General features: G+C 63.0%; 1 protein-coding gene across 1 annotated transcript in view; it reads left to right on the forward strand.

The window, feature by feature from the left end:
* The window catches only part of LOC117652000 (latrophilin Cirl-like), a 109,719-nt gene that overhangs the window by 24,311 nt on the left and 59,820 nt on the right, over window positions 1-25,588 (forward strand). Inside the window, exon 2 of the mRNA XM_034396626.1 lies at window positions 23,958-24,029. Within this exon, the coding sequence (XP_034252517.1) occupies window positions 23,969-24,029 (61 nt within the window). The 5' untranslated portion in view covers window positions 23,958-23,968. The remainder of the gene's footprint in view (window positions 1-23,957; window positions 24,030-25,588) is intronic.

The following is a 25,588-nucleotide window of genomic DNA, read 5'->3' on the forward strand; positions in this document are numbered from 1 at the left end:
GCCGGGGGGACACGCAGGCGCGCACGCAGGCCACGGCCAAAAAACGGAAACCGCTGACAAAACTTAACTATGACGGCGGCTGAATAGTTTGCACTGGAAGTGCGCTGGAAACTCGACTTACAGTGGGCCAGAGGACCGGTGGAGGCGGTCAAAACTCTAGACGCGTTTTGAGCTCCAGAGTCGCCAAATGGGACTCGAACCGAACGTGTGACCCCACCAATGGATCGCTCTCCGGGCGAGGAATCCATTGGTGGGGTCACACGTTCGGTTCGAGTCCTGTAAAGCGACTCTGGAGCTCAAAACGCGTCTAGCGCTTTGGCCGCCTCCACCGATCTCCGGGCGATTGTCGCTCGTCCCAGACTGCTTTGTGGAGATGAAAGGCGTCCTCGGCTTGCACAAGTCGAGGCCGCGCTGCGAACGACGCCAGCGACGACGCCAGCGACGACCACTTTATAGGGTGTAGAGGTCGCGCGATTTCTCATGCCGCCTCGGTACCTCGGTCGGACTTGGCTCTGCCGATACGCGATGGCAAACAGATAAGACCCGAGTCTCGGGCTGCCTGGCTGCCTGCCTGCCTGCCTGGCTGCCTGCCTGCCTGCCTGCCTGCCTGCCTGCCTGCCTGGCTGGGGATGGCGGGCTGCAAACGCCGCCACCGCCGGCAAGCCTCTGCCGCTGAACCCTCGCGGGGCCCTCACGCATAGCAAGAAGTTGTTTTTGCATTTTGCGTGCGTGTTTGCGCGCGTGTGTGTGTGCGGGGCGCGGCGCGGACAGTCGTCGACTCTGTCGGACAAAGCCGACCCAACGGCGGCGACGGCGTAAGCGCGCCCGGGTCCGGGCGGGTCGGACCGAGCTGGCGGCCCCGCCCCCGCCCGCTAAACTTGCCCTATTTCCTTTTCGGAAATGGAACAGGCTAGGGTTGGAGCCGCGCTGCCGCGCTCCAACTCCACGGCGGCGGTGCTGCGGGGTTGTCGCGCGCCGCGCCCCGCCTGGTTTCGGATTGGAGAGATTATCCGGACGACGATGGCAGGGCCGCTCCGTCTCTGTCGCTCTCGCGGCGCGTCGCGGTGGGGTGCGAGAGAGAGAGAGAGAGAGAGAGAGAGAGAGAGAGAGAGAGAGAGAGAGAGAGAGAGAGAGAGAGAGAGAGAGAGAGAGAGAGACGGCGCCGCGGCCGGCCGGCGTGCGTGTCACCCCGTCACCCCCGCGCCATGGCGAGCCATACGGGTGCGTGTGAAGCGCTGCACTCGGCGTGACGCTGTTGACTACACTGCAAGGGCGGCACACTGCCTATGAATGGCGAGCATGGCGCGAGCGAGGGGAACGACCGAATGGGAGAGAGAAAAAATCGCTGCTTAATTATTCGCCTCGTATTATTTTGGGCAGTAATTTCCCCGCTCCCTTCGCCGGCCGCCCCGCCCCGCCCCGCCCCGCCCCGCTCCTCGTGGATCTGGTCGCGTATTTTATTTGGCTCGTTTCTCCCGGCAGTGCGCGGCTCCGCGGCTTTTTCTTTTTCACTTGTCGCCTTGAAATGTGGGGTTGTGGGAAGCTGCTTGTCAGTTTATTTTTCAGGAGCTCGCGGTGTCTCCCTCTCTCTCTCTCTCTCTCTCTCTCTCTCTCTCTCTCTCTCTCTCTCTCTCTCTCTCTCTCTCTCTCTCTCTCTCTCTCTCTCTCTCTCTCTCTCTCGCTCCCCGTTGGGCCGAGGGGCTTTCTGCACGCGCGGCGGCAGTGTGGCGGTGCGGCGGTGCGGCGGTCCGCAGCAGACTCATCGTAACGAATGTGTTTCTTGGGGATTCATAACGTTTTCCCAACTCCAAACGTGTTGGCTGCCAGCCCCGCCTGGCCGCCCGGCCGCCTGGCTGCCCGCGGGGCTGGGCGGCCAGGCCACTCCCCGCGACGACGAGCCAGGGGCGGGAGCGGCAGGCGGCGAGCAGGGGCGCCAAAAAAAGGAAGAGAAATGGAACGGACGGTGGCAACCCTCATGTCGTTCGCGCGGCGGAGAGCTTATGATACTTGCGTGTTTTATTACTTTTATTGTCATTCGAGTTATTTTGCGTCAGTGTGTGTGTGCGTGTGTGTGTGTTTGGCAGGGAGGGGCGCCGGGGGCGCGCGCGCGCTTTCGGCCAGTTTTGGAGTTTGTTTCAGTCAGACTAATTGTAAAATATGTGGCGGCGCTGCGTTTTATTTAATTCCTTTGAATATGGCGGGCGTGGCGTGGCGGGGCGGGGCACTGCAAGTGAGCAACCCGTCCGTCCGGACCGGCTGCGCCGCTGCGCTTCGAGTGTGGTGACCAGGCGCGTAGGATCGTCAAAAAAGTTGGGGGGGGGGTCAATGTATTGCATGTTGCCTTTTTCACAGGGGATTGACCCGGGGCAGCTCAAAAACTGGGGGGGGGGGGTCAGCTGACCCTCTGACCCGGTGCTTGCTACGCCACTGGTGGCGACGTTCGAAACCACCGGCGACGGCGACGCTCGGCTTGGAACTCGGCGTCGTTGAGTTGCCGCGGCGCCGTTGGGTTGTTGCGGACGTCGCGGCGCCGCACCCCGCCGACGCGTTTTATCAATTTCATGACCGAGGAGGGCGGAGGGTTTGTTTTAATTGGCACGGATATTTCCCCCGCGGGGGTGATGGGCTATGAGAAATTAGGCGATCGGGTTGGGCGCCTCGCCCCGCCCCGCCCCGCCCCGCCTCGCGCCACGCTGCAGCGCACGTCTGGGCGCGGTCTGGAAATACCGCCTCCCTCCTCTCCCCTCCCCCTGTGATCGTGGCCCATGAACTGTCCGTTATGAAACACTGGGTCCGTGGATGAATTGTGGGTGTTGAGGGCACATGTGTTGGATCCCACGAAAATTTTCTGGGTTTCGCTCTTCTCGGGCGCGTTGGCCCGTGGTGAGGGAGGGGGAGGGGGAGAGCAGGGCCTCTGCCTGGGACGGGACAGACGTATCCTGGGATCAGGGGCCGCGGTTAGGTTTCCCGCTGCGCGGGTTAAAAGAAGGAGTGGAAAAAAAAGCGAGGAGGAAGAAAAAGGTGGTTGTTGGATCGACGCATCGCGACGCATCGGGGCTTGCATCGCAGTGCTTCGTGCCGCGATTGAAAGGCTTTTGCGCGCATAGACTGTTCGGAAAGGGGAAAAAGAGAGAAACAGCACAGCGGGAAAAGGCGGCGGCCGCTGGCGGTACTCGAACCCGGACCCGTGGGACGCGTCCGGGCGGGTGACGGACACCGCGACGCGCTAGACCTGTTCACGTCCCTCTACGTGTCGGTTAATTAATGTAATGCATGTTCCCAGCAGAGCAGCGCCGCGCCGCCCAGGAGCTTTTCGTTTTGTTTGTTGTTGTTGTTGTTGTTGTTGTTGTTTGTTGTTGTTTACGCCTGTGCGGGCGGGCGGTGGATCCAGCCGCGGCTTGAGCTAACTACGTACATTCGCAAACGACTTGTTTTCGCGTTGCGTCTAATCCCGAAGGGCTGAGGCTGGCTGGGCCGGGCTTTAATAACAAGTGCGATAAGTAGTTCATTCACAACGTGTTGTACGCATTTGGCAAAAACGGCGCATAATTGCTGTACACTGTGCTCGCGGCATATAATGGCGGCCGCCTTTTTCTTCCTCCTCTTCTCACTTTCTGTGGCACTGCGGAGTTAAACGGCGCCCATTTGAATATCTCCCCCGAGTGAAATTGTTTCCGTGCGATGCGCGATGCGTGCCCCGAGGTGGCGCGCTCTGTCTCTCTCGCACCCACGCGGGGGTCCGGGACGGCCCTCGAGTGCGACGGAGACAGGCGAGGCGACGAACGCTCGGCTGCACGCGGGTGGGCCTCTTCTCCGCCTGCCTGTAGACCGATTCCGAGAGTCGTCGCTCTGTCTCTCCGCGCCTGTACGGAACGCACCGTGAGTGCGAGAGAGACAGAGCGACGAAAACGACTCTCGGAATCGGTCCCACAGCGCCGCTGCGCCCCGGCCGCGCTCGATCAGCTGGGCGCGCTCGGCTCGGCTCACACCTAGAGTGAATGTGCGCACACCTATCGTGTGTGTGTGTGTGTGTGCCGGCCGGCCCGCCCATCCCCGTTCGGCTTTAAATGCGCTCTGGTCGGCTGGGCCGCGGTAATTACCCTTTCTGAAATTACACGTTGCAGGCAGATGTCGGGTGGAGGCTCGGCGCGCCCGGCTCGGCGGCCTTCCTTGGTGCCCTGGCGGAGCGCGGCGCGGCACGGCGGAGCCGAGCGGAGCCCTCCTGCATGGCCATTGTCTTATTTAATAACGCTGTACGTGTGTGTGCTGCACCGGGGGGGGCAGGCCGGGCCGGGCGGGGCGGGCGAGGCCCGAAATGGATTCCGAACTCTCGCCGGCAACAATGGCCCCGCGCGCCCTGCGCGCCCCGCGTTATGTGCACTTTGTACTTGCAAGCCGAATTAATTGCTTGGCGGGGCTTTCGCGGCGGGTATTTTGGCTTGGCGGCGTTCTCGCCGCCGGGGCCCCGAAACCCAGAAACCCCTCCGGAACCCTCCTCCGGGGCGCTCGTTGGGGCCCGCGGGCCTTGTGCGCGGGGGGGGCGCGGGGGGCGGCCCGGGGGCGGGACCAGGGCGGGGGTGGCGCCACGGGGTGGTATATCGGCCGCCGTGATCGGGATGCATTGAGTACCGGGGCCACCGGGGGTTACGCGCGCATCACGCCGGGGTAGCGGGGAGCATTGATCTGCACGCACGCACGCGCACGCATACACACGCAGCCCCCGCAGGACCGCTCCGTCATTCTCCTCAAGTTGTGGCGGCCGCCAACTTTGCCCGCCACACTGCCAACCCTCTCGGCGCGTCGGTGCGGCCACCTCGGGCCACCTTGCCCGCCGCGGCGCGCAGCCCGAAGGTGAGGCGAGGCGAGGGCAGGGCGGCAGGGCAGAGTTATTTTTTGGTCGATGAATTTCCATTTTTGACTTGCTAATCCGCGCCCCGGGCGTTAATGAGCGGCCCGACGTGTTGCCGCGCCCTAAAGGGCCGACGTCCCGCGGGACGCCCTGCAGGACCACCTCCCGGGGGCCCCTCCAGGACGGCTTTCCCGGCGCCCCCAGGGCGCCCCCTTTTCCCGGGCGCCTCCAGGACCCCCCAGGACGGGCCCCCAGGGCGGCTCCAGGACGGCCTCCAGGACGGCCTCCAGGACGGCCTCCAGGACGGCCTCCAGGACGGCCTCCAGGACGGCCTCCAGGACGGCCTCCAGGACGGCCTCCAGGCGACCTTTAGGGCCGCTGAGTCGTCCGTGGAACAACTCATTACTTATCTAAACGGCGCCGTTGGAATTACATTTACAAGTTGTTTTGCTGAGTGGCTGCATGTCGTATTGTAACGCGCTACGAGACTTGGCCGCCCCTCGCCGCCGCCCCCGTGTGCTGTTCCGCCCCGCCCGCCGCCGGCCGGCCCGGCCCACCCCCGCGGCCCGCCCCCGCTCTACTGGCTCTGATGCGCTAACGACTTCCTGGCCCAGCCGCTCAGAGATTGTCGGAAGTGGCGGGAAATTTCGCAGGGGGAGCCAGAGCCGCCCTCTCCCTCCCTCTGGCCGCCGCCCCTGGCTGGCTGGCCGCCCCTAATGTGGCATTGTGGGCCGCGGGGGACGTCGTCGCCGAGCCGCGACCCGTAAAAGACGATCGTGTTCCCGAACACACTGGCGGCCGTCGACCCGGCGACAGGTGAGGTGGGTCGGCGAGCGCCATGCGCTGCAGCGCGCCAGTCGGACGGCCCGGGTCTCTGGGCGTCTTTACTTTGCGACCCGGGGTTTGGGTTCGGGTTCGGGTTTGGCCCGGAAAACAAGGTCTTCTTTCCGCCGTGCCCGTCCCGACCGCCGCCGGGGTCGGCTGCGGCGTGCGTGCGGCTTGCGCGGAAGCCGGGACTCTTTGCGGGATTCGCAATCATCCTGATGGACGTGTGGCGCGGGTCGTCGCCGAGCACCACGACGATGACGACGACGGCGGTGGCGGCGCACTGCTCCTGAATTTGGCGATTCGGCGGCGGGGCGGAATGCAACGAGGAGGACAAGGAGGGCAAGGACAATGCCAAGATGTGGCGGGGGGAGGCAGGACGTCCTCGACGGCGTGGTCCTCGACGCCGAGATGTCGCCCCGCCGCCGGAGCTGATGCTGATGTGACCCGTTTTTCTTGTTGTTGTTGTCGTTGTTGCCCTGCTGCTTTTTGCGGTTCGTTCTTCCGTTTTCATCTCGAGTGCGCGCTGCTGCTGCCGTCTGTGCTTCTTGGTCCTCTTGATGTCCAGCGCGTGCGGATTTAAGGGTGGAGCGCGGCGGGGAGGGGAGGGGAGGGGCGGAACGGCGGAAGGGCCTGCATTATGTACCAGATGTTCTCTGTGAATATGTGAATGCTTACGGTCTTTACTTTTGTTTCAGGTAAGTGTTTGCGGGACCCGCACGGCACGGGGGCGGTGGCGGTGTACAGTGAGTGCAGACAATCCTTTGTGTCCTGTGTGTGTGTGTGTGTGTGTGTGCTCACGCCCGCGTGGCGCCGTGCTGGTGACCTGTGCTACGCGTCCCATAGCTGTCCTCGGCTCCCGAAGATCCCCCTCGCTCGCTGGTTTTTAGCACACTTACGTGCTGGGAGGGGGCATCATTTTATTCCCCCCCGCGTCCCGGCACTGTCCCAGCACCGTCCCAGCACCGTCCCAGCGGCACCCCTTCCCTCCCTTTTTTTGGCTCCCCGAAAAAAAGGAGCGACGGCGAAGCGCGTATCGCGTCCGAGAGGTGGCCGAGGTGGCCGAGAGAGGTGGGTGCATGCTGATAAGGTGTCCAGCTCATGAGGGCCCGGCCAGGCCGGTGGGGCCACCCTTCGCGACGAGCGAGTCGGCGAGTCGGCGTCGCCCCTCCTAGATGGCGGGGTGGATCGCGGGGGAATACTCACTGGTGGGCGGCCGGGCCGAGGCCGGGGCCGGGCCGGGGCATGTGCGGGCATGTGTGGCGGCGGACGTGAGATTTATTTTTCCGAGGGCTGGCCCGCCCTGCTGCGCGGGGCTCCGCGGCGGGGCTTAGCCTTTGGGCGAGGAAAAACGTACTTTTATCTCTTTTCCATTCCGCTATGTATATTTCCGTGAGCCCAGTGCGCGCGCGCCGCCAGGGCCGCACATCGCTCCTTTAGGACTCCATCTGTCTTCTCGCTCACACCAGCGCCGCCCGACGGGCCCCACGCCCCGCGCCTCGCCTCGACGCCCCGGTGGGGCCCGGCGGGGCCGCGCCACCCTTTTCCGTGCGCGGCATGCCGAGGGGCTCAAGTGCAACTATTTTGTAGGGTTTAGAGCGGCCCGCTTTTTTTGGCCGCTCTTTTTCGTGATTTTTATTTTATTTTTTTACGCCCTTGCCCGCGCTTTCGCGCCCTTCGCGCGCGTGACTAGCTGCCCCCACGGCCCCACGGCGGGCCGCGCGTCGCCAAGTCCATCGAGGCCCTGCTCTAGTCGTCGCGGGCTCAACCTGTAGATCCGACACGCATCACGGCCCGCACGTGTGTGAGTGTGTGTGTGCTGTTTTCTTTTTATGTCTTTTCTTTCCACGGTGTATAAACCTGCTTCTGCGACTCTCCACACAAACCCCCCCTGCGGGGCGCTCTCTCGCACAGATGATGAAAATCGCGCGCAGTGCTTTCGTTTCTACGGCTATGTACGTGTGTGTCTGTGTTTGTGTGCGTGTGTGGGTGAGAGAGATGGGGGGGGGAGATGTTTTCATGTGTGTGTGTGTGTGTGTGTATGTGTGTGCCTTTTGATTGGAATGTCTTAAAACAAGTGCCCCGCGTTTTAATGCGAATTTGCAAAATACGTACCCAAGAGTAAGAAGAGGCAGTGGTAGTGCGTGTGGTCTGCGAGGTTCGCAACTCGGTGATCATCCTGACTCGTGCAGAACAATGGTTCGGCTGCGGGGCGCGCGGCGGAGCGGCAAAAAAAAAAAAACGCGCACCCGGCCGGGAGTCGAACCCTTGACCTTCTCCCCGGCGGCGGGAGACGGTTTGTATGTGGCCGCTGCAGCTGTTGTCGTATTTAGGCCCCCGGCCAGTGAGACGGGCGGACGGACGGACGGACCGGCCGTAGAGTGACGTGCATTATGTATCATAATGCCTGCCTTTAATGCCTGGAACACACTCTCCCTCTCTCCTTCCAGCTCCAGCGTCGCTCCGTGAAGAAGGAGAGGAAAACAAAAAGGAGGCAGAGGGACGTCGGCGTGAATAATCCGGTATTTTCGTACAAACGTCAGTCATTTGAGGATTATGTGGCGGCCGGCGTGCAGGCTGGCTGCGCCGAGTCTTGGGCTGAGGCTGCGCGGTTCGCCCGGATCGATGTTTTATTTTTCCGTCTTGCATTTTACGGTTTACGGTTCGACTCGGCCGTGACGGGACGGCGCTGGGGCACGCTGCGGCGGTGACACGGCCTTCTCCGGACGTTTGCGTCGCTCCGCAGCCTCGCCGTGGGGAAAAACATTTTTCCAATGTTGGCCATCCTTGCTAAAAACCCCCCGAAAAATGAAATTTTTAAAAAATGCACACGCTTGGGCGCGCTCTGCGAGGCGGCTTTCTGGGGGCGTTAGTGAAGCGACACTGGCGACTTTTGGGAGTGCGGCTCGGCAGGGCGCGGCAGGGCGCGGCTCGGCCGACCCCGTTTTGAACAGCGCGCCGGCCGCGCAAAGCGGAGTGGCCTTGTATGAATTTTTCAAGTGCGTTTTAGGTCACCGCGCTACTGCGCCGCGCTTCTGGCTTCTTGTTTTCGCCGCTTTTCCCTCCGCGAGGCGACTTTTGCCTTTTTATTATTCCTCTTGCGCTGCATTTTTGTTTGGCTGCAGTCTGAGTTGACTTGCACACTGCTGCACCACCGCCGCCCGGATTAGGTCGTCATTGCTGTCTTTTTTATTTTCACTATTCTCTCTCTCTCTCTCTCTCTCTCTCTCTCTCTCTCTCTCTCTCTCTCTCTCTCTCTCTCTCTCTCTCTCTCCCTCCCCGGCCGCGCCGCTTTATAGTTTAGCCCATGTGTAATTACATATTGAAATGAGGCCGCGATGAAATGCATGTGACGGGAATGGGTGTCGGGCAAAGAGGATTAAGGTGGAGGGTGTCTTAATTTAGGCCGTGTGTGTGTGTATGTGTGTCTGTTTGTCTGTGTGTGTGCTTGTGTGCGCTCGAGAGTGCCCCTGCAGCGAGGCGCGTGAAATTTGGGACGTGGGCCCGGTTGTTGTGAGAGGGTGTGAAGGAAGACCCGCAAGTCGGCCAGGTATAAAGAATTCAGGGGGGCCGGCCCTCCTGGCCGCCAGCCCCGCCAGCCCGGCCGGCCCGCTCTGGATGGCGTCATTTTCGGACGGAGCGCCTCTACTCCTCGTGAATGGCGAAGACGTTGCCGGGGGTTGGGGGGATTGGTGCGTCGATGGCCGGTGTCGCGCAGTGGGCCAGACGACCGGTGGAGGCGGCCCAAATTCTAGACGCGTTGATCTCCAGAGTCGCTAAATGGGACTCGAACCGAGCGTGTGACCCCACCAATGGATTCCTCGTTCGGAGAGCAATCCATTGGTGGGGTCACACGTCGGTTCGAGTCCCATTTAGCGACTCTGGAGCTCAAAACGCGTTTGGAATTTTGGCCGCCTCCGCCGGTCTTCTGGCCCACTGCGTGTCGGCCGTCGTCCACTGGAAAAGCGCATGCGTAGCGCAGCGTCGTCAGCAGGCCCAACTGTTAGGGCTGCTTTTTCGAGGCCCCGGGGGCGGCGGGCGGCAGGGGGCGTACGTCAGTGACCAGGCGGCGGACGGCGAGTGTCGAGTGTTGGGGCCTTCAGGCCTTCAGCCCTTCAGCCCGCTTCAGCCCGCTTCAGCCCGCTTCAGCCCGCTTCAGCCCGCTTCAGCCCGCTTCAGCCCGCTTCAGCCCGCTTCAGCCCGCTTCAGCCCGCTTCAGCCCGCTTCAGCCCGCTTCAGCCCGCTTCAGCCCGCTTCACCCCGCTTCAGCCCGCTTCAGCCCGCTTCGCCCGCTTCAGCCCGCTTCAGCCCGCTTCAGCCCGCTTCAGCCCGCTTCAGCCCGCTTCAGCCTGCTTCAGCCCTCATGACGGCGCTGCCCTTTTCGTCCTGCGAGGCCGTCTGCGTTTGTCAATGCGCCCCGCAAAAGGAGCTGAATTTATGTACCTGAGGCGCTTATCGCTCGCGGGGGTCAGCGCGTCCGTCTGTCTGTCTGTCTGTCTGTCTGTCCGTCCGTCCGTCGGTCGCTGTTTATGGCGTGGCCCCGTCGCGACGCCTTCGAGACGCGCTGCTTTTATCTCGGGACTGCGCAACACTCTGTGTGTGTGTGTGTGTGTGTGTGTGTGTGTGTGTGTGTGCAAGTGACGTGTGCAGGACGTATCGAATGTCGAGAGGTGAGTCACTTACTTTTTGACGCTGAAATGGGTGCGGGGGCTTGCTGCTGTGCTGCCTGGCTGGCCCGGTTCAACATGACAGACTCGCTCGTTAAGCCTGGCGATGATCCGCCACGGTGCTGGCTGCCTGCCTGCCTGGGTGGCTGGCGCCCCGACGGATTAATTAATATTGCCCGAAATGTGCGGATTCCAGTGGAATAGCCATCCGCTGGCTGGCTGGCTGGCTGCCTCGTCACGGCCAGAACGATGACGCGGCCGCATTGCGCGCTGCCTGCCAGCTCGGTCTGCCCGCCCGCCCCGTTTCCGGTGTGTCTGCCGCCCTGCCGCCCGTTTTCGTTCGGCGGGCCGCGGACGGACACACGCGAGCGTTTTCCAACCCGCTTTACAAAAAGCCGCCGAAAAAAACAACAACAAAAACAAAATATGACTGGACTGTATGTGCGCTGCGTGTTTCTGGGTGGTGCGCGGTAGCTGGGAACCATCGCGTGTGTGAGTGTGTGTGTACAGGGAGTTGATTTCGGCGTTTGCCTCGCACCGAATTTGGCTGTCGCATTACGACCCATCGGACAACGCCCCGCTGCGCGCGCGCGCGCGTGTGTGTGTGTGTGTGTGTGTGTGTGTGTGTTGTTTTTTTTTGTGTGTGAGAGTGTGGGAGAGACCGCGGCGTTTACCGCGTCGCATATAGTTACTTCAGTACTGCTGCTGTCGTACAGCCGAGTCGTCGGACTACTACACCGCACGATCGACGTGTCGCTGTGTGTGTGTGTGTGTGTTATTTATGTCGCGTAATACATTGTACACCCTATCAGCACCCTTCGAGAGGGTCGGCCTGCAGTCAATAAGGGCGACGCTGCCTGGCATCGCGGCGGCCAGCGCGGCCTCGTCCCGAAACGTGCGTTGTCTCTCTCGCACTCGTGGGGCGAGAGAGAGAGAGAGAGCGTTCCTCGGACTCGGCCTGCAGGGGGTAGTTTACAGTGTCACGTGGCGCGCGTCGCGGGTGCTGCTTGTGCTGCTTGTGCTGCTGCAGGCGCGGTGCGTCGACGACGCCGACGTCGCGAGGCTCGATCGAGGCGGAGTGCGGAGCGTGCTGAGCGCGGCCACCAGATGCGGTTTCCTATTGTGCATCATTGCCTCATGAGCCTCGCTGCCCCCGGCTGGGTCTCTCTCTCTCTCTCTCTCTCTCTCTCTCTCTCTCTCTCTCTCTCTCTCTCTCTCTCTCTCTCTCTCTCTCTCTCTCTCTCTCTCTCTCTCTCTCTCTGCTCCATTTTGTCTAGCTCAGCGCTACCACCAGAGCCACCGCGCACGGCTTTGAACGAACGGGGGGGATGGTTTCGCCCCGTTGGCGTCGGGACCCCCATGGCGTGTGGTGCGTCGTTGTTGTTGTTCACTGCAAAAAATCATCCTCAAGAACTTTTTGGCGAATAACTGCTCGTGAGATCTTCCGAACGCACTTTTCAGGTTTTCCCTATTTGTAGTTGGCAGTGTCGTTGTTTTGCCTTTCGGCCGGCGTCCGCACCTTCTCTCCCTCTCTGGCAGTGCATCCCATCCCCCCGTGACGCATTTCCGACGCGGATTGCGATTTTGGACCCGGGGCGGTTTACATTTCCTGGACACCATATCGATGAATAAGGGATCGAAGAGATTTTGGTATTCCTTTGACGTCCGTCCGGCGTCCCGCGGCGTCCGGAGGGTGGTGGCTGGTGGCCTGGGCCGCGGCCAGGGCAGTGCCACGGCGCATAGCGACCGGACTTTGTTTTTCCACATTTTCCCTCTCTCTTTCTCCTTTTCCGAGTGTCTGGAAAGAAAGCACGGGCGGAAGTGTGGGGACGAGCCAGGACGCCATCTCCCTTCATGAAAGTGTAGAGGGTCATCACGGAGAGGCCCGGCCGGTCGCTCCATCCCCCTCTCTCTGTCTCTCTCTGTCGGGGCGAGAGCTTTGCCGGCGTGATCACTCAATCCGGTCCCCTCGCTGCCGCCGGCTGCCGCCGCCGAGCGCGCCCAGCGCACTGCAGGGGTGGTGGCTCAAGCTTATTGAAAGCGAATGCCATTTTCGTCCTCGCTTACTGACGGCCCCCCGCGGGGGCTTGACTGAAAGCGCGCCAAGTCGGCGTGGTTGTTTGCCTGCCCCTCTTCCCGGTACCGGGGAGGCGGTCCGTAAACAAGGTGTAGCGTTTTTTCTGCGCAGGGGGCTGTCGCCGCCGTGCCCCCGCCGTGCGCACCCCGCCGTCCTCTGAAAGGCGACCCCCTGCCGAGTCTGTCCTTTGCCAAGGAAATCCAATCCCGTCCCTACCTGGACTGTGCCGCTCCACAAAACATGTTCATCCCCCTGGCCGTCGAGGCCCTGCTGCCCCCCCCCCCCCCCCCCCCCCCGGTCTGTCCAGTCCGCCCGGGATGCAGAGGCTACACCTGCGACCGCCTTTGTGCGCGCCGAGGATGCGCTGCCGCCGCCTGTTCGCAGAACGGGACGACGTCTTGCGCGACGACGGCGTCCTGGAGTTTCACGGCGAAAACGGCGTCCTGGAGTCTGGCGACGTCGACGGCGTCCTGGAGTCTTGCGGCGGCGACGGCGTCCTGGTGTCTTGCGGCGGCGTCCTGGAGTCCGTGGCGTGACACTTTATCGGCAGTGTGTCCTGTATCGGGGGGAGGGAAGGGCCGCCCCGCTCGCCGTGGGCATGCCGTCGGCCTAGTCGGCGTCCACGCTGCAGGGCCGGCAGGGCTCCGCTCGCTGGTTGCGCAGTCGAGGCCGCGCCGCGATAAACCGTGATGTATGAAACGTGCGGCGTGTTGCGGCCTAGTTGCGGCGTTGATCGCCGAGGACACTGGGCAGATAGGCGCGGCGCCGCCACCGCCGCCAACGAGGTTCTGACGGCTTCATCCGTCATGTTTGGGCCGCGTCCGGGCCGCCCGGCCGACGAGGACGACGGCGAGGTGTGCGTGAGGCGGATCGAACCGCCGTCGCGGTGGCGGGCGTCGCCGCGCGCGTCGTGCGCGGGCACGCACTTGTCGTGCTTCCCTTGATTGCGCGCGGCCGTGCCGCTGCACACTCTGCACGCCGCGCCGCGCCACGCAGTGCCACATGTGTGCAAACACGACAGGCTCTCCGTGGCGGATAATATGTGACAACTGCGGCAAGCACCCCCTTCCTCCGCCGCTCCGCCTCCTTCGGCGCGCTTAGCGTTATGAGCGGCGCACCTGCCACCTCGCAGGCAGCCAGCCAGCCAGCCAGCCTGGAAGACGGTCCGCGCGGAAACACGTGATTCTTCGAACTGAAATTCAGCGTGTCTGCGGGAGGCGGTGGCGTCGTCGTCGTCGCGGTGCAACAGTGTCGAGGATGGTGGCGCCCCGCCCCGCCCCGCCCCGCCCCGCGCGGTGACCAAGGGATTTTACTTTATATATACGCTGCCGGTGGCGGCGAGACGCGGCGCCTGCTGAATTGATTCCGCCGAATGTATCCTCCATTTGCCTTTATGACCCTCTCAGCGAGTGGAGTGGTGGTTGGCGGGGCGGGGCGAGACTTGCTGCTGCGGTCCTGGATGGCGCGCGAAAAAAAAAAGAAGCGGTGAAATGTCTTGCGGAAACGTTTGCCATTTGCGGGGGAATCTTCTTGGCGGCGGTGGCCTGCTTGGGGGCGTGCCGCGTGCGTGGGTGTGTGTCCGGCCCGGTCCGGCCGTGCCATGCCGTGCCCCGCGCGGCACGCGTTTTTGTGCAGTTGGCTGGAAATGGGTCCTGAAACCCGGTGACCAGGAGAGAGAGAGGGGGGAGGGGAGGCGCCGAAGCGGTCCTTTGCAGGCGGTAAAGGGTTTCTCCATAAACTACGTAACCAATTTAGGGGCGGGGAGGGAGGGAGTAAGAGGGAGAGAGGGAGCGGGTCTGCCCCATCTTTTATGAACGGGTCCTTGAAAGCCGCCGCCGGACGCTCGGTCATTGCTAATTCCTTGCTTGATTTTTGGTGTGGTGGTCGCCCGTTTTTGCTTCTCTCTCTCTCTCTCTCTCTCTCTCTCTCTCTCTCTCTCTCTCTCTCTCTCTCTCTCTCTCTCTCTCTCTCTCTCTCTGACACACTCCACCACTCTTACGCGGTTCACCCCCCGGTTGTGAAATGTTGAGTGTGGCAATGGTGGGGGTAATCGGTCTGCCCTGCACCGAGCCCTTTTGCGGGAGCCCTTTTGCGGGAGCCCTTTGGCGAGGCCCTGCGGGGCCCTTTGGTGGCCCTTCGTGGCCGAGTGCTTCCGTGCTGGCGCGCCGCCGCGCCGCTGGCGTGGGCGACGGAGGTGTTTGTCGTCGAGCTGGTGTTGCGCTTGTAGCGCCCCGCGACACGCCACCACGCCACTGCCATATAATTATTAATCACGCGCGCGGCCGTGTCGCATGACGCCGCCGTGACGCTGCCTTGACGCTGCCGTGACGCCGCCGTGACGCCGCCGTGACGCTGCCGTGACGCCGCCGTGACGCCGCCGTGACGCTGCCGTGACGCCGCCGTGACGCCGCCGTGACGCTGCCGTGACGCTGCCGTGACGCCGCCGTGACGCTGCCGTGACGCCGCCGTGACGCTGCCGTGACGCCGCCGTGACACAGGCCGTGACGTGTGTGGGGCGCCGCCGGGCGCCGCCAGATGCACCGCAGCGGCAGGCCAGAAGACTGGCAGGGCTGGCGGGCCCTGCACCACAATGGCCGCCACGTTATGTTGTTCCCCGCGATTAGGGATTGGTCTCGGCCCCGGCTCGGCTCGGCTCGGCTCGGCTCGGCCCGGCTCGGCTCGGCAGGGACTCCAGGCGATTCCAGGCGATTCCAGGCGTGTCCAGGGTCCAGAGTCTGGACTCGAGACCGCCAAGCCGCCAAGCCTGCAAGGGCCCTCGCAGTCTCGCTCGCAGTCAGGTCCAGAGAGTTATTGCATTCGGGTTATTGTGCCGACGCCGTTCGGCTCACTTCGGTTCCGGTGCCGTCCGCCCGTCTGTCTGTCTGTCTGTCTGTCTGTCTGTCTGTCTGTCTGTCTGTCTGTCTGTCCCTGGGCTGCAGGTAATTGATGCACGCGAGGGCAGAGGGCGCGCGGACTGCAGACTGCATGCAGACTGCACTCGGCGACACGAATCGCCGCGGAGGTTGTTGCCGTTTTCTTCTTATTCTAGCCGTGCACATTCACCGCTACATTTGTGTTGGCAGTGTAGCCGCGCCTCGCTTCCCCCCCGCCCCCTTTTCTTGCCCGTGTCCGTGTCATGAGTTTATCATTTAAAATTACCTGGGGAAAGAAGCGTCGGTGTTGGCCTTCCCCGTGGGTGCTTTCCGCCCTGCTCCCCTGGAGATTTGCCTTTGTGTGACAAGGTCGTGCCGTCGCGGCGCGGCGTGGCGGGGCGGCGGGGGCGTGGAAGGTCGGGGGCGTGAGCTTGGGGGGGGGGGGGGGGGGGGGCAGTGCAAAAACCTATTCTTACGGAAGGAATCGGCTGCCGTTTGGAGCCGGCTTCACAGCGCACTTTGTGCCGGTATATACAAGGACGTGGGGATCGTAAACGCTCTCCTCGTCCTCTCCATCCTCGTCCTCCTCGTCCTCCTCGCCGCGCTGGAGCTGGAAGCTCGCTGGAAGCTCGCTGGAAGCACGCTGGAAGCACGCTGGAAGCACGCTGGAAGCAGCGCGCGATGTTCCTGCGGGTCCTGCGCTTCACCCCGCTTCACCCCGCCTCTCCCCGCTTCGCCGCTTCGCCTCTCCGCCTCGCGGACTCGGAATAATTTTCGCGAGGACCGTTCGACGGCGTCGTGACGGCGGCGGCGGCGCGCGGCGCGGCGCAGTGCCGTTGTTGTCGCCGCCCCTCCCTCCGCGACGTCGCCGCCGCCGCGTTTATGAGAAATTTCTGTGTGCTCATCATGATTGTCTGGTGTAGTTGTGAATACATGGCGCGCCACTTCGGCGCTCCCTGGCTCGGCTCCCCTCCGGGCCCGGCTCCGCCCCGCGCTCCGCCCCGCCGCCGCGGCACGCGTCATGCCGTGATGAGGAATTTTACAGCGTCGGCAGACACCGGGCCGATATTGCTACGTGCCCGTTTTCATTTGCATTGCATGCCGAGGGGAGCGATGCGATGGGGTTGCTCGGGGACGCCGCCGCCCCGCCGCCGGGGACGCCGTCAGTGTTGCTGGCGCCGCCTTTTCTGGACCGCCGCCCCGCCCCACCCCACCCCGCCCCGCCCCGCCCCACCTCGCCCCACCTCGCCCCACCCTGCTGGTGGCTGCGATAACGGGGGAGGCGACTGAAGGGGGAAGAGATAAGCCGGATTGCGATAATGAGACGGTCATTGTTTTAGCGGCTGGAGTCTCCTCCAGGAGTTTCCTCCAGGAGTTTCCGCCAGGAGCCTGTTCCAGGAGCGTCCTCCTGGAGTCTCCCCTCCAAAAGTTTTTTCCTCCTGGAGTCTCCCTCCTGGAGTCTCCCTCCTGGAGTCGCCTCCAGGAGCCCCCTGGAGTCCGGCGGCCTGGCCGCTCTTCCGCGTGGATGAACGCTCTCCCTGGAATGCGAGTGCAGAACGCGGCACCACACTGGAACCGAGCCCAGACGGACGGTCGGACGTTCTGGAGAACAGACAAGTGGCTTGTTGGCAGGGTAGCCGGGGGATGGTTTGCGTACGTGAGGGCAGGGCGGGCGGGCTGGAGCCCTTGCTGGAGCGGCCTGGAGGGCGCGACGGTCGACCGCATATCGCCACTTCATCGGCCCTGGCTGGGGCGGCTGGAGGGGAGCCTCTCCAGAACGTTGGAACTCTTGCAGTCGCCGTCGGATGGGGGCAGCTGGGTGGCGTGTTCCCTATGTTGCCCTCATGGCGCGGCCATTGAGATCTGTCTAGTGCGCGCTTGTGTGTGTGTGTGTGTGTGTTGTGCGTGCGCTTGTGTGTGTGTGTGTGTGTGTGTGTGTGTGTGTGTGTGTGTGTGTGTGTGTTCGCTTGTGCCCCCCACTCGTCCTTGGCGTGCTGCTGCGCGCAGCTTTGGCGGATTTACTCGCAATTTCGTCCCGTTTCAGACAATCGGCTTTTTGTGCTGTGTGCGCTGTGTGTGTGCGTGTGTGTGCTGCGAGGTGTGATACGCTGGTCGGATCGGCGTGGTGCGGTCGTCTGGATGAATGGTTTGTCGAGCCTCTGATCTGCTTATTATGCTCTCGAAAATGGGCGCGCGCGCGCGGAACGAACGGACAGACGCGATCGGACAGTCAGTCGGACGGACGGACGGACGAACCCCCCTGCCGGGGTCAACAGTTGCTAGCCGTGCAACTTTGAATGGAAGGGGCAGGCTGGCAGGCCGGCTGGCCGGTGGAGTGCCGCCTCTCCAGTTTCGTTCCATTTCCGCGGGGAGGGTGCGGGGCAGGCAAAACTCACGTTACCTAGCTCACCTTTTAGGGGCGCGGTCGCTCCCCGGAGCCCCCAAACACACACGCCAAACAATTTCTTTGTTTTGGTCGCGCTTCGCAACGACGGCCAGAAGACCGGTGGAAGCGGCCAAAACTCTAGACGCGTTTTGAGCTCCAGAGTCGCTAACGTGTAACCCCACCAATGGAGTCCTCGCTCGGAGAGCAATCCATTGGTGGGGTCACACGTTCGATTCGAGTCCCATTTAGCGACTCTGGAGCTCAAAACGCGTCTAGAGTTTTGGCCGCCTCCACCGGTCTTCTGGCCCACTGTGCGGCGGTGCGGACGGTGTACTGGGGGAGGATGGATGCGGAGGGCTGGCCACTTGGCGAACTGCAGCAGCGAGTGAGCTGGGGCGGGCCATGACTCCCATGACGCACGCCGCACTCCGGAGGCTTCGAGTGGCCATGTGTCACCGTGACGGCGGGGCGGGGCGGGGTGGATCGGCGAGGTCGAAAGCCCTTTCCGCGTGCCGCGCTGTGACACGCGCGCTGACGGCCCGGCCGTGGCGGTGGAGGCCGTGGCGGCTAGTCCCGGGGATCTCGCCGTGACGCGCGCCAGAGAGATGGGAGGCCGTTGCCGCTGTCACCGAACCACCGCCGCGCCGCCCCGCGTTCGCTTCTTTCCGCCCCACCTTGGTGGCGCCGCGGTCGCGCCTCTAATCGCCAAGCAATCACCCCCTCCCCATTTCTGGCGCCTTTGAACGACGCGAAATGTAAAACGGGCCTCGTTGACTTTGGCTCGCGCTCCGCTGTGCTGTGTGCGATTGTTTGTGAACTTCATTGACTGTCTCCGGCACAAAAGGATGCGGGCGGCCCGTCGGCTCACCCCTCCGCGGCCCTGCTGTGTGTCTGTGTGTGTGTGCGGGGAACCTAAAAGCGAATGAGCCGGCGAAAGCGCTTGTTGGCGAAGGGACCGTGCGGGGACTCTGTCTGCCTGGGCTGGCCGGGCGGGCGTCGCGGCGCTCCGCCGTCTGTTTAAGGCGTCGTCGTGATTGCACCCCCCCCCTCCTCCCCCGCCGCCCCAAACTGCCGAATTTCAATCTGTTTGTCTTTAGCGCGGGGGTGCGGCTCGAGGGGAAAAAGAGCGTTTTTGCTGACCTGCTTCGGCGTCGTCGTCTTTGGCGAGGCATTCCCTCCTCTTCTTGCCTTTTTTTTGCGCTTCTGTTTCGGTGCTGAGTGGCTGGGCTGCCGGGGGCGGCGCGGCCGGCCGGGGGCGGTAACGGCAGGTCCTTTGCGACGCGCAGCCCTCCTGGTCAGTACGGTGTAGGCACGGTGTGGGGGTGGGGGCGGCCGGTTGGCCAATTCCACGGCAAACGGGCTCAAGCTCTAGTCAGCACTGTCGCCCTATCGCCGGAACGGCCGGGCCCGGCGACCCTGCCCGCCGACGCCGTCCCCGTCCTGCCTGCCCTCCCAGCTCGCCCGCTAATTTCCCGGCAAAAACAAAGCCCCAGGATGGCGCCGACGTCGGTCCGCGACCATCGGAGTCGCGGCCGCGGTCCCCGCCTGACGGCGACGATGAATCGCGCGCGTGTTTTTGCCGCGACGCGGTGACGCGGTCCTGGCGAACACAAATCGCTGCGCGCGTGGTCGCCAAGTCCCCCGTGCGATTGGACGCGGCGCCGCCTGCAGACTCATTCCGAGCGTCGTCGCTCTGTCTCTCTCGCACTCGTGGGGCGTCCCGCTTGGGTGCGAGAGAGACGGTACGCCGGAAGTGGGAAGTGGCCGCTGGGCTGCGGATTAGCCTCGCACCAGCAGCGCGCTGTCTCTCTCGCACCCCCAGGACGCCCCGCGAGTGCGAGAGAGACAGCGCGCTGCCCGGAGGCCGCCCTGAGGCATGCGTGTGCCAAACCGTGTGCGCCGAATCAGCCACCCGTAGGATTAGCAGGCCACGCGGTGCGGCGCGGTGTCCCCCAGGCCAAGCAGGCCCTGCTGCTGCTGGTGTGCTCCTCGCTGCCGCTCCGCTGCGCCCCGCCTCGACTAAGGCACCGGATTAGCGCGCCGGGAAATAAAAGTTAATATCTGCGTCTTATTATGTTGCATATAGTGGCGCTGATTAAATTTCCGGGCGGGGCCGGCGGGGCGGGGCTGCAGGGTGGCGCCGCAGGACTCGGCGGCGTCCTGGCTCGGCGCGCTCGGCGTCCAGCTTGGCGGCGCGGAACCGACAGGACGAATGATGACAGATTTATGGCACGGGGAAAAAGCACGCGGCCCTGTTTCTCCTCCATTAGTCTCCGGCTTTGGCTCGGCCGCTTCTTGCAGTGCTCTGCATGCTGCAGTGTAGGCCCGGGTCGCCGCCGTGCCGTAATCGTAGATCTTAGCGGCTGACCCCGCGGTGTGGCCGGCCTGTTGACCAATTACAAGGAATTGTCCCAATCTCCCCCTCCCGTGCCGCCGTGCCTCCCCAGAGCCTCTCCAGACACCCTAGCCGCGCTGAAGGACTCGCGTTTCCAGCCGGCTGCCGCTACACTGCCGCCGCGGTCTGGATTGTGGGGTCCAGAGGCTGTCCGGCGCAGGCACTGCCAGGCAAGACCCTGCACTGACTGCGTATCCGATTCCAGCTTAAATTGGGCCACTGGCTCCAGCGCTGATGACGAGCCCTCGGCACTGATTCGAGCACCGATTCCGGCACACACTCCAGCAAATTCTCCAGCACTGGCTCCAGGCGCCGCTCCGGGCGGTGCCCTGGTTCTCCTGGTTCCCCCAGGTTCGGCCCGTCCCTCGCTCATCCGCGCCGGCAACAGGATTTCAACTATTCAGCTCCAACAAATGACCAGGCCGTGCGCGCCGTTTCTGTTGCCGACGTGTTTTATTCACGGCGGGGCGGGGCGGGGCGGCCCGCTGGAACGGGTTCCTTCTCCAGGCGACTCCAGGCCGGTCGACTCCCTTCATATGGCCGGGGACGTCACACGCGTTTTCACGCCATAAGCGCTCCCAATACGCAACCAATCACTGCCAAATCGGGAATGTGCCCCTCCGCCTCCCTCTCTCTCTCTCCCTCTCTCTCCCCTCTCTCTCCCTCGGCCGGGCAATAGAGCCCGTATTTGTCTTGTGGAACTGCTGCGGGGACATAGACTGATTCCCGCTCTTGGTCCGCGCCAAGAAGACCGTGCCGCACCGTGCCGGCGGGGGGTCGTCCGGACTCCGGCGACTGGACTCCAGTGACTCCAGCGGCCGGACTCTGGCAGTGTGGGCACTGGCAGCGGTCTGCGGGTTTGCCTGTCAGCGCCTGGAACGGCCTGGAGAAGGCGTAGCCGGCTAGGCAAACCCTCCTACACTGGGGGCCTGGAACATGGCGCCTGCCTCTGTGTGGCAACGCCCTTCCTCGGTTTAGGGGAGGAGAGAGAGAGAGAGAGAGAGAGAGAGAGAGAGAGAGAGAGAGAGAGAGAGAGAGAGAGAAGCGCCAGCTCTCCTGCAAACAGGCGGAATAATGTTTTTATTTTTGTCGGAGTGGCCGCACTGCGCAGACAAGGGCTGGAAGGGGGGATGCGCTTCGTGATGTCTCCGAGACGCGCTCGCCCCGGCGGCTTGGCCGTGCTTGTGCTTGGCCGTGCTTCGCCTCGCCTGCATCGTGGGACGGGAGACGGGACGGGATGGGCTCCGGATGGGTCGTGAAGCGGTCCATTAGAACATGCCTGTATTTCCTTATCACTCACACACTCCGCCTCTCTGCCTGCACCATCTCCTTTCAGAGAGAGAGAGAGAGTGCTTACCCCTTCCCTTCTGACTCCGCCTCTCCTTCCTGGCCGTCGTGATGCCAGTCGCTTTGTCCTTCTGTGCGCGGGCCGCGGGGAAATGATAAGCACTTGGAAGGCGGTGGAGGGAGAGAGAGAAAATGACGATGATAAAAAGGTTTTCTGGGCACGTGTCGCCGGGGGATGAGAGGGAGAGAGAGAGAGACAGGGATAGAGGACTGACTGGCGGCGGGCCGGGCCGTCGTGGTCGTGGGTTCGACGCCAGCTGGGGGTCCCTCTTTGTCGTCATGGCGACGCGCGCGGCCGGCGGGCTGAGGCGAAGCACGTTAGTGCGTCGTCGCTCTGTCTCTCTCGCACTCGCACGCCGTCCCGCTGGGGACTTGGATTCGGAGCCGCTCCGCTGCGTGCCTGCCTGCCTCCGCGGGGGCGGCAGCGCGACGCGGAGCGCGGATGCCGCGAGTCAAGGATGCGAGAGAGAGAGAGAGAGAAAGGACGATTATCGTAAATAATAAATATCGCGCCGCGGGACGCCGTGCGACGTAATGAAGGAACGAATGGACGGCGCAAACATTCTCGGCGGCTTGGAGGGGTGCCGCACTGTGAGCCGCGCCAGCCGCCAAGGGGTTGGCGCCGCGCCGCCGTCACGCGGCCGTCACGCGGCCGTCACGCGCGTGTCGCGCTGTCACGCCGAGCACACGCACGTCCTGGAACGCTGGAACCAACCGGTGTTGTGCCGCCTTGCTCCTGTTCCCCGGCACCTTCTCGTTGTAACTAACTCCCACCAGCGCCGCGCCACCGTCGCCACTGGCTCAGGCTGCCGAAACTCAAGACGCGTTTTGAGCTCCAGAGTCGCTTTACAGGACTCGAACCGAACGTGTGACCCCACCAATGGATTCCTCGTTCGGAGAGCAATCCATTGGTGGGGTCACACGTTCGGTTCGAGTCCTCGAGATGAGAAATTCATAACGCTGCACACACACATGCGCTCGCACACTCACAGACACGCTCGTGTGTTTGCCCCGGTGAGCCCCCGCGGGGGCGGGCGCGGCCCCGGGCGGGGTCCCGGATCGGCGACATGCCCGTCTTTTTTGTCGCAACCCGTCGGCTCTCCTTTGAGAGGGCCGCTTCGTTAGGCATGCCTAGAGCACGTCGTCGGGCCGGGACGGGGCCGCCACGGCCTCCACGACCTCCACGGCCTCCTTCGACCTGCTGGCCAAATTGTGCAAACGGCGCGGTGGTGCGCGCGGCGGCCTGATGCCGTCTCTCTCTGTCGCTCTCGCGGGGCGTTCGGCCCGGGTGCGAGCGAGACGGCGCCACGTTGGGAATCAGCCTGGTGGTGCCCCGTTCGTTAGCTGGGTCGTTTTCCGTCAAATATCGGCACTGCATAACGAAGGTAATGGCTTAGATTCGGGCCGCCTCGCTGCCGCCGGCCGCCGCCAGGGCCGCTAGGCGAAATAAAACAATGTCGAAGTGTTGTCCGCGGGTATGCAGATGTCACATTTGAAATGCGAATGAAGCCCTGGGAAATGACAAAAAGAGACGGACGGCGGCCGCCCTAAATCCGGGGGGCTTCCACTGCTGCTTCCGCGCGCCCCGCTCACTATTCATGGGCCTGATTGGTATTTCGGTCTTGGGAATATCCTCTCATTTTATTTAATCAGGCCGATCCGACTCGGGGACTGATGACCATTAGGCTGCTTCTGCTGCAGCGGGATTGGTCGCCGAGGCCGGAAAAAAAGGGGGAATGTAAGTCGCCGCGGAATTAGTCGGTTCGAGTAAAACGCGGCCCGATTTGGGGAATCGAAGCCGGAGGCATTCTTGGCGGCGTATGTGCGGCGCGGCCGAGCTGCCAAGGCCGAGACGGCAGAGGCCGGAGAGAGAACAATGGGAGCGGCACACAGTAGGCCGGAAGACCGGTGGAGGCGGCCAAAACTCTAGACGCGTTTTGAGCTCCAGAGTCGCTAAACAGGACTCGAACCGAACGTGTGACCCCACCAATGGATTCCTCGTTCGGAGAGCAATCCATTGGTGGGGTCACACGTTCGGTTCGAGTCCCATTTAGCGACTCTGGAGCTAAAATCGCGTCTGGAGTTTTGGACGCCTCCGCCGGTCTTCTGGCCCACTGTGCCTCGCCGGACTCCGTTACGGCGTTGCAGTGCGGTGCCCCGCGTTGCGGCCAGCCAGTCCGCGGTTCGCCTCCCCGCCGAGGGCCTTTTCGCGCCAGGAATTGCATCACGCGGGAAGAGGAAGGGGCGTTTGACGGCGCCAATTGGATTTGGCGGCCGCAAATTTGAATTCGCAATTAAAATTTGGCGGCGGCGGAGGATGAGGTGCTGGAAGACGGCGAGCAGGCCGTCGTCGTGGACGTCGCCCAGTTTGATGAGCTTCGAGCTATCGAGCGGCACTCGAGCAGCACGATCCTTGATCTCGATTCTCGAAGCCGCAAGCCCCGCAAGCCGAGCACGGCAGTAGCCCATTACCTAACGCGTGGTCAGCTCCCTACTCTTGTTGTTGTTTTACCGAGCCTTTTGTTTTTCTTGTTGCAGGTGAGTTTGAGATGACGGACTCAGCGGAAATACCCCAGCGACAAGTTCGAGCCGCCCGGCCGCCCCTGCCCGGTTAGTACCCCTTTGTCTCAATCCTCCTCCAAGTCGAGTAGTCAGAGCGATCCGGCGGCGCACAGTGGGCCAGAAGACCGGTGGAGGTGGACAAAACTCAAGACACGTTTTGAGCTCTAGAGTCGCTAAATGGGACTCGAACCGAACTTGTGACCCCACAAATGGATTGCTCTTCGAACGAAGGAATCTATTGGTGGGATCACACGTTCGGTTCGAGTCCCATTTAGCGACTCTGGAGCTCAAAACGCGTTTGGAATTTTGTCCGCCTTCACCGGTCTTCTGGCCCACTGTGCGGCGGGAAGCGCTGCAGCGGTGCTCTGTCCCTCTCGCACCCGTGCGGTGCGTGCCGTGAGTGCGAGAGGGACAGCCATAGTCGGCTTCGCCCTGCTAGCAGAGTGATTCCGGACCTTGGATTCGGTCGCTGTGTCTCTCTCGCGCTCTCTTGGCGTCCCACACGGTGCGAGAGAGACCGCGATACTGCGCGCTGCAGCGTGCCCGTCTCGCCACTGGGATCGGCGGGCGTGTGGAATGTGCGCTCCGCACGTCCGTGTTGCACTGCTTTGCCGTAGAAAACCTTGCGCGCGCGCGAGGCTAGGCTGCACCCAGTAGCAGTAGAAAGCGTTTCACTTGGTAGTGTAGTGGCTCGGTGTTTTAGTTTTTTTTTGCCGTGCCGACACGCATCGTGTGCCGGTTGAGATTTGACAGTGGCGCGCGAGGCGCCGCGCAGCGCCGCGCAGCGCGTTGGTGGTCGCGTCATTTTTCAGAGCGGGAAAGCGGGCGTGAAGCGTTGCTCCATTTTTATGCGCTCCTATTGGGCGTGGGCCCGCGCCGCGCCGCCCGCCCGCTCAGAGAGATCCGCCCGCTCGGCCGCTCGGAGGGACAGGGGCTTCTGGCCGCTTCTGGCGAACCTCAGCGTGACGAGACAGGTCTTGGCGGCCGTCTGGACTGAACAGGCGGCGCCCTGTCCGACGAAGGAGGGCCCCACGCGCGCCGCGCCCCCGCATCGAAAATAGAAATTATCGCCGTGAAAGGGAAGCGTTAATAAAATTAAGGGAAAATGGCTGGCCGCCCTGCTGGCTGGCTGCCCTGCTGGCTCCGATGCACAGTGGGCCAGAAGGCCGGTGCAGGCGGCCAAAATACCGGACGCGTTTTGACGAGGGGGGAACAGCTTCCCACATTCATTGTACAAAATTTGACCACATTCCACATTTCACAGTGGGTCACCCCTCGCGTTTTGAGCTCCAGAGTCGCTAAATGCGACTCGAACCGAACGTGTGACCCCACCAATGGATTGCTCTCCGAACGAGGAATCCATTGGTGGGGTCACACGGTCGGTTCGAGTCCCATTTAGCGACTCTGGAGCTCAAAACTCGTCTAGAGTTTTGGCCGACTCCACCGGTCTTTTGGCCCACTGTGCGATGATGGCCCCGCCGCTCGGCTCGGGCAACAGGGCAACACGTCGACTTTATTTCTGGGGCCGATAACGGACGACGAGGGTAGGGCTGCTGGGCGACTCCTGGAGGGGGTGTGCGAAATGAGAGGGAAAAGATACACCCGGC

The sequence above is a fragment of the Thrips palmi genome, unplaced genomic scaffold, assembly GCF_012932325.1.
Source record: "Thrips palmi isolate BJ-2018 unplaced genomic scaffold, TpBJ-2018v1 HiC_scaffold_6, whole genome shotgun sequence".
NCBI lineage: Eukaryota > Metazoa > Arthropoda > Insecta > Thysanoptera > Thripidae > Thrips > Thrips palmi.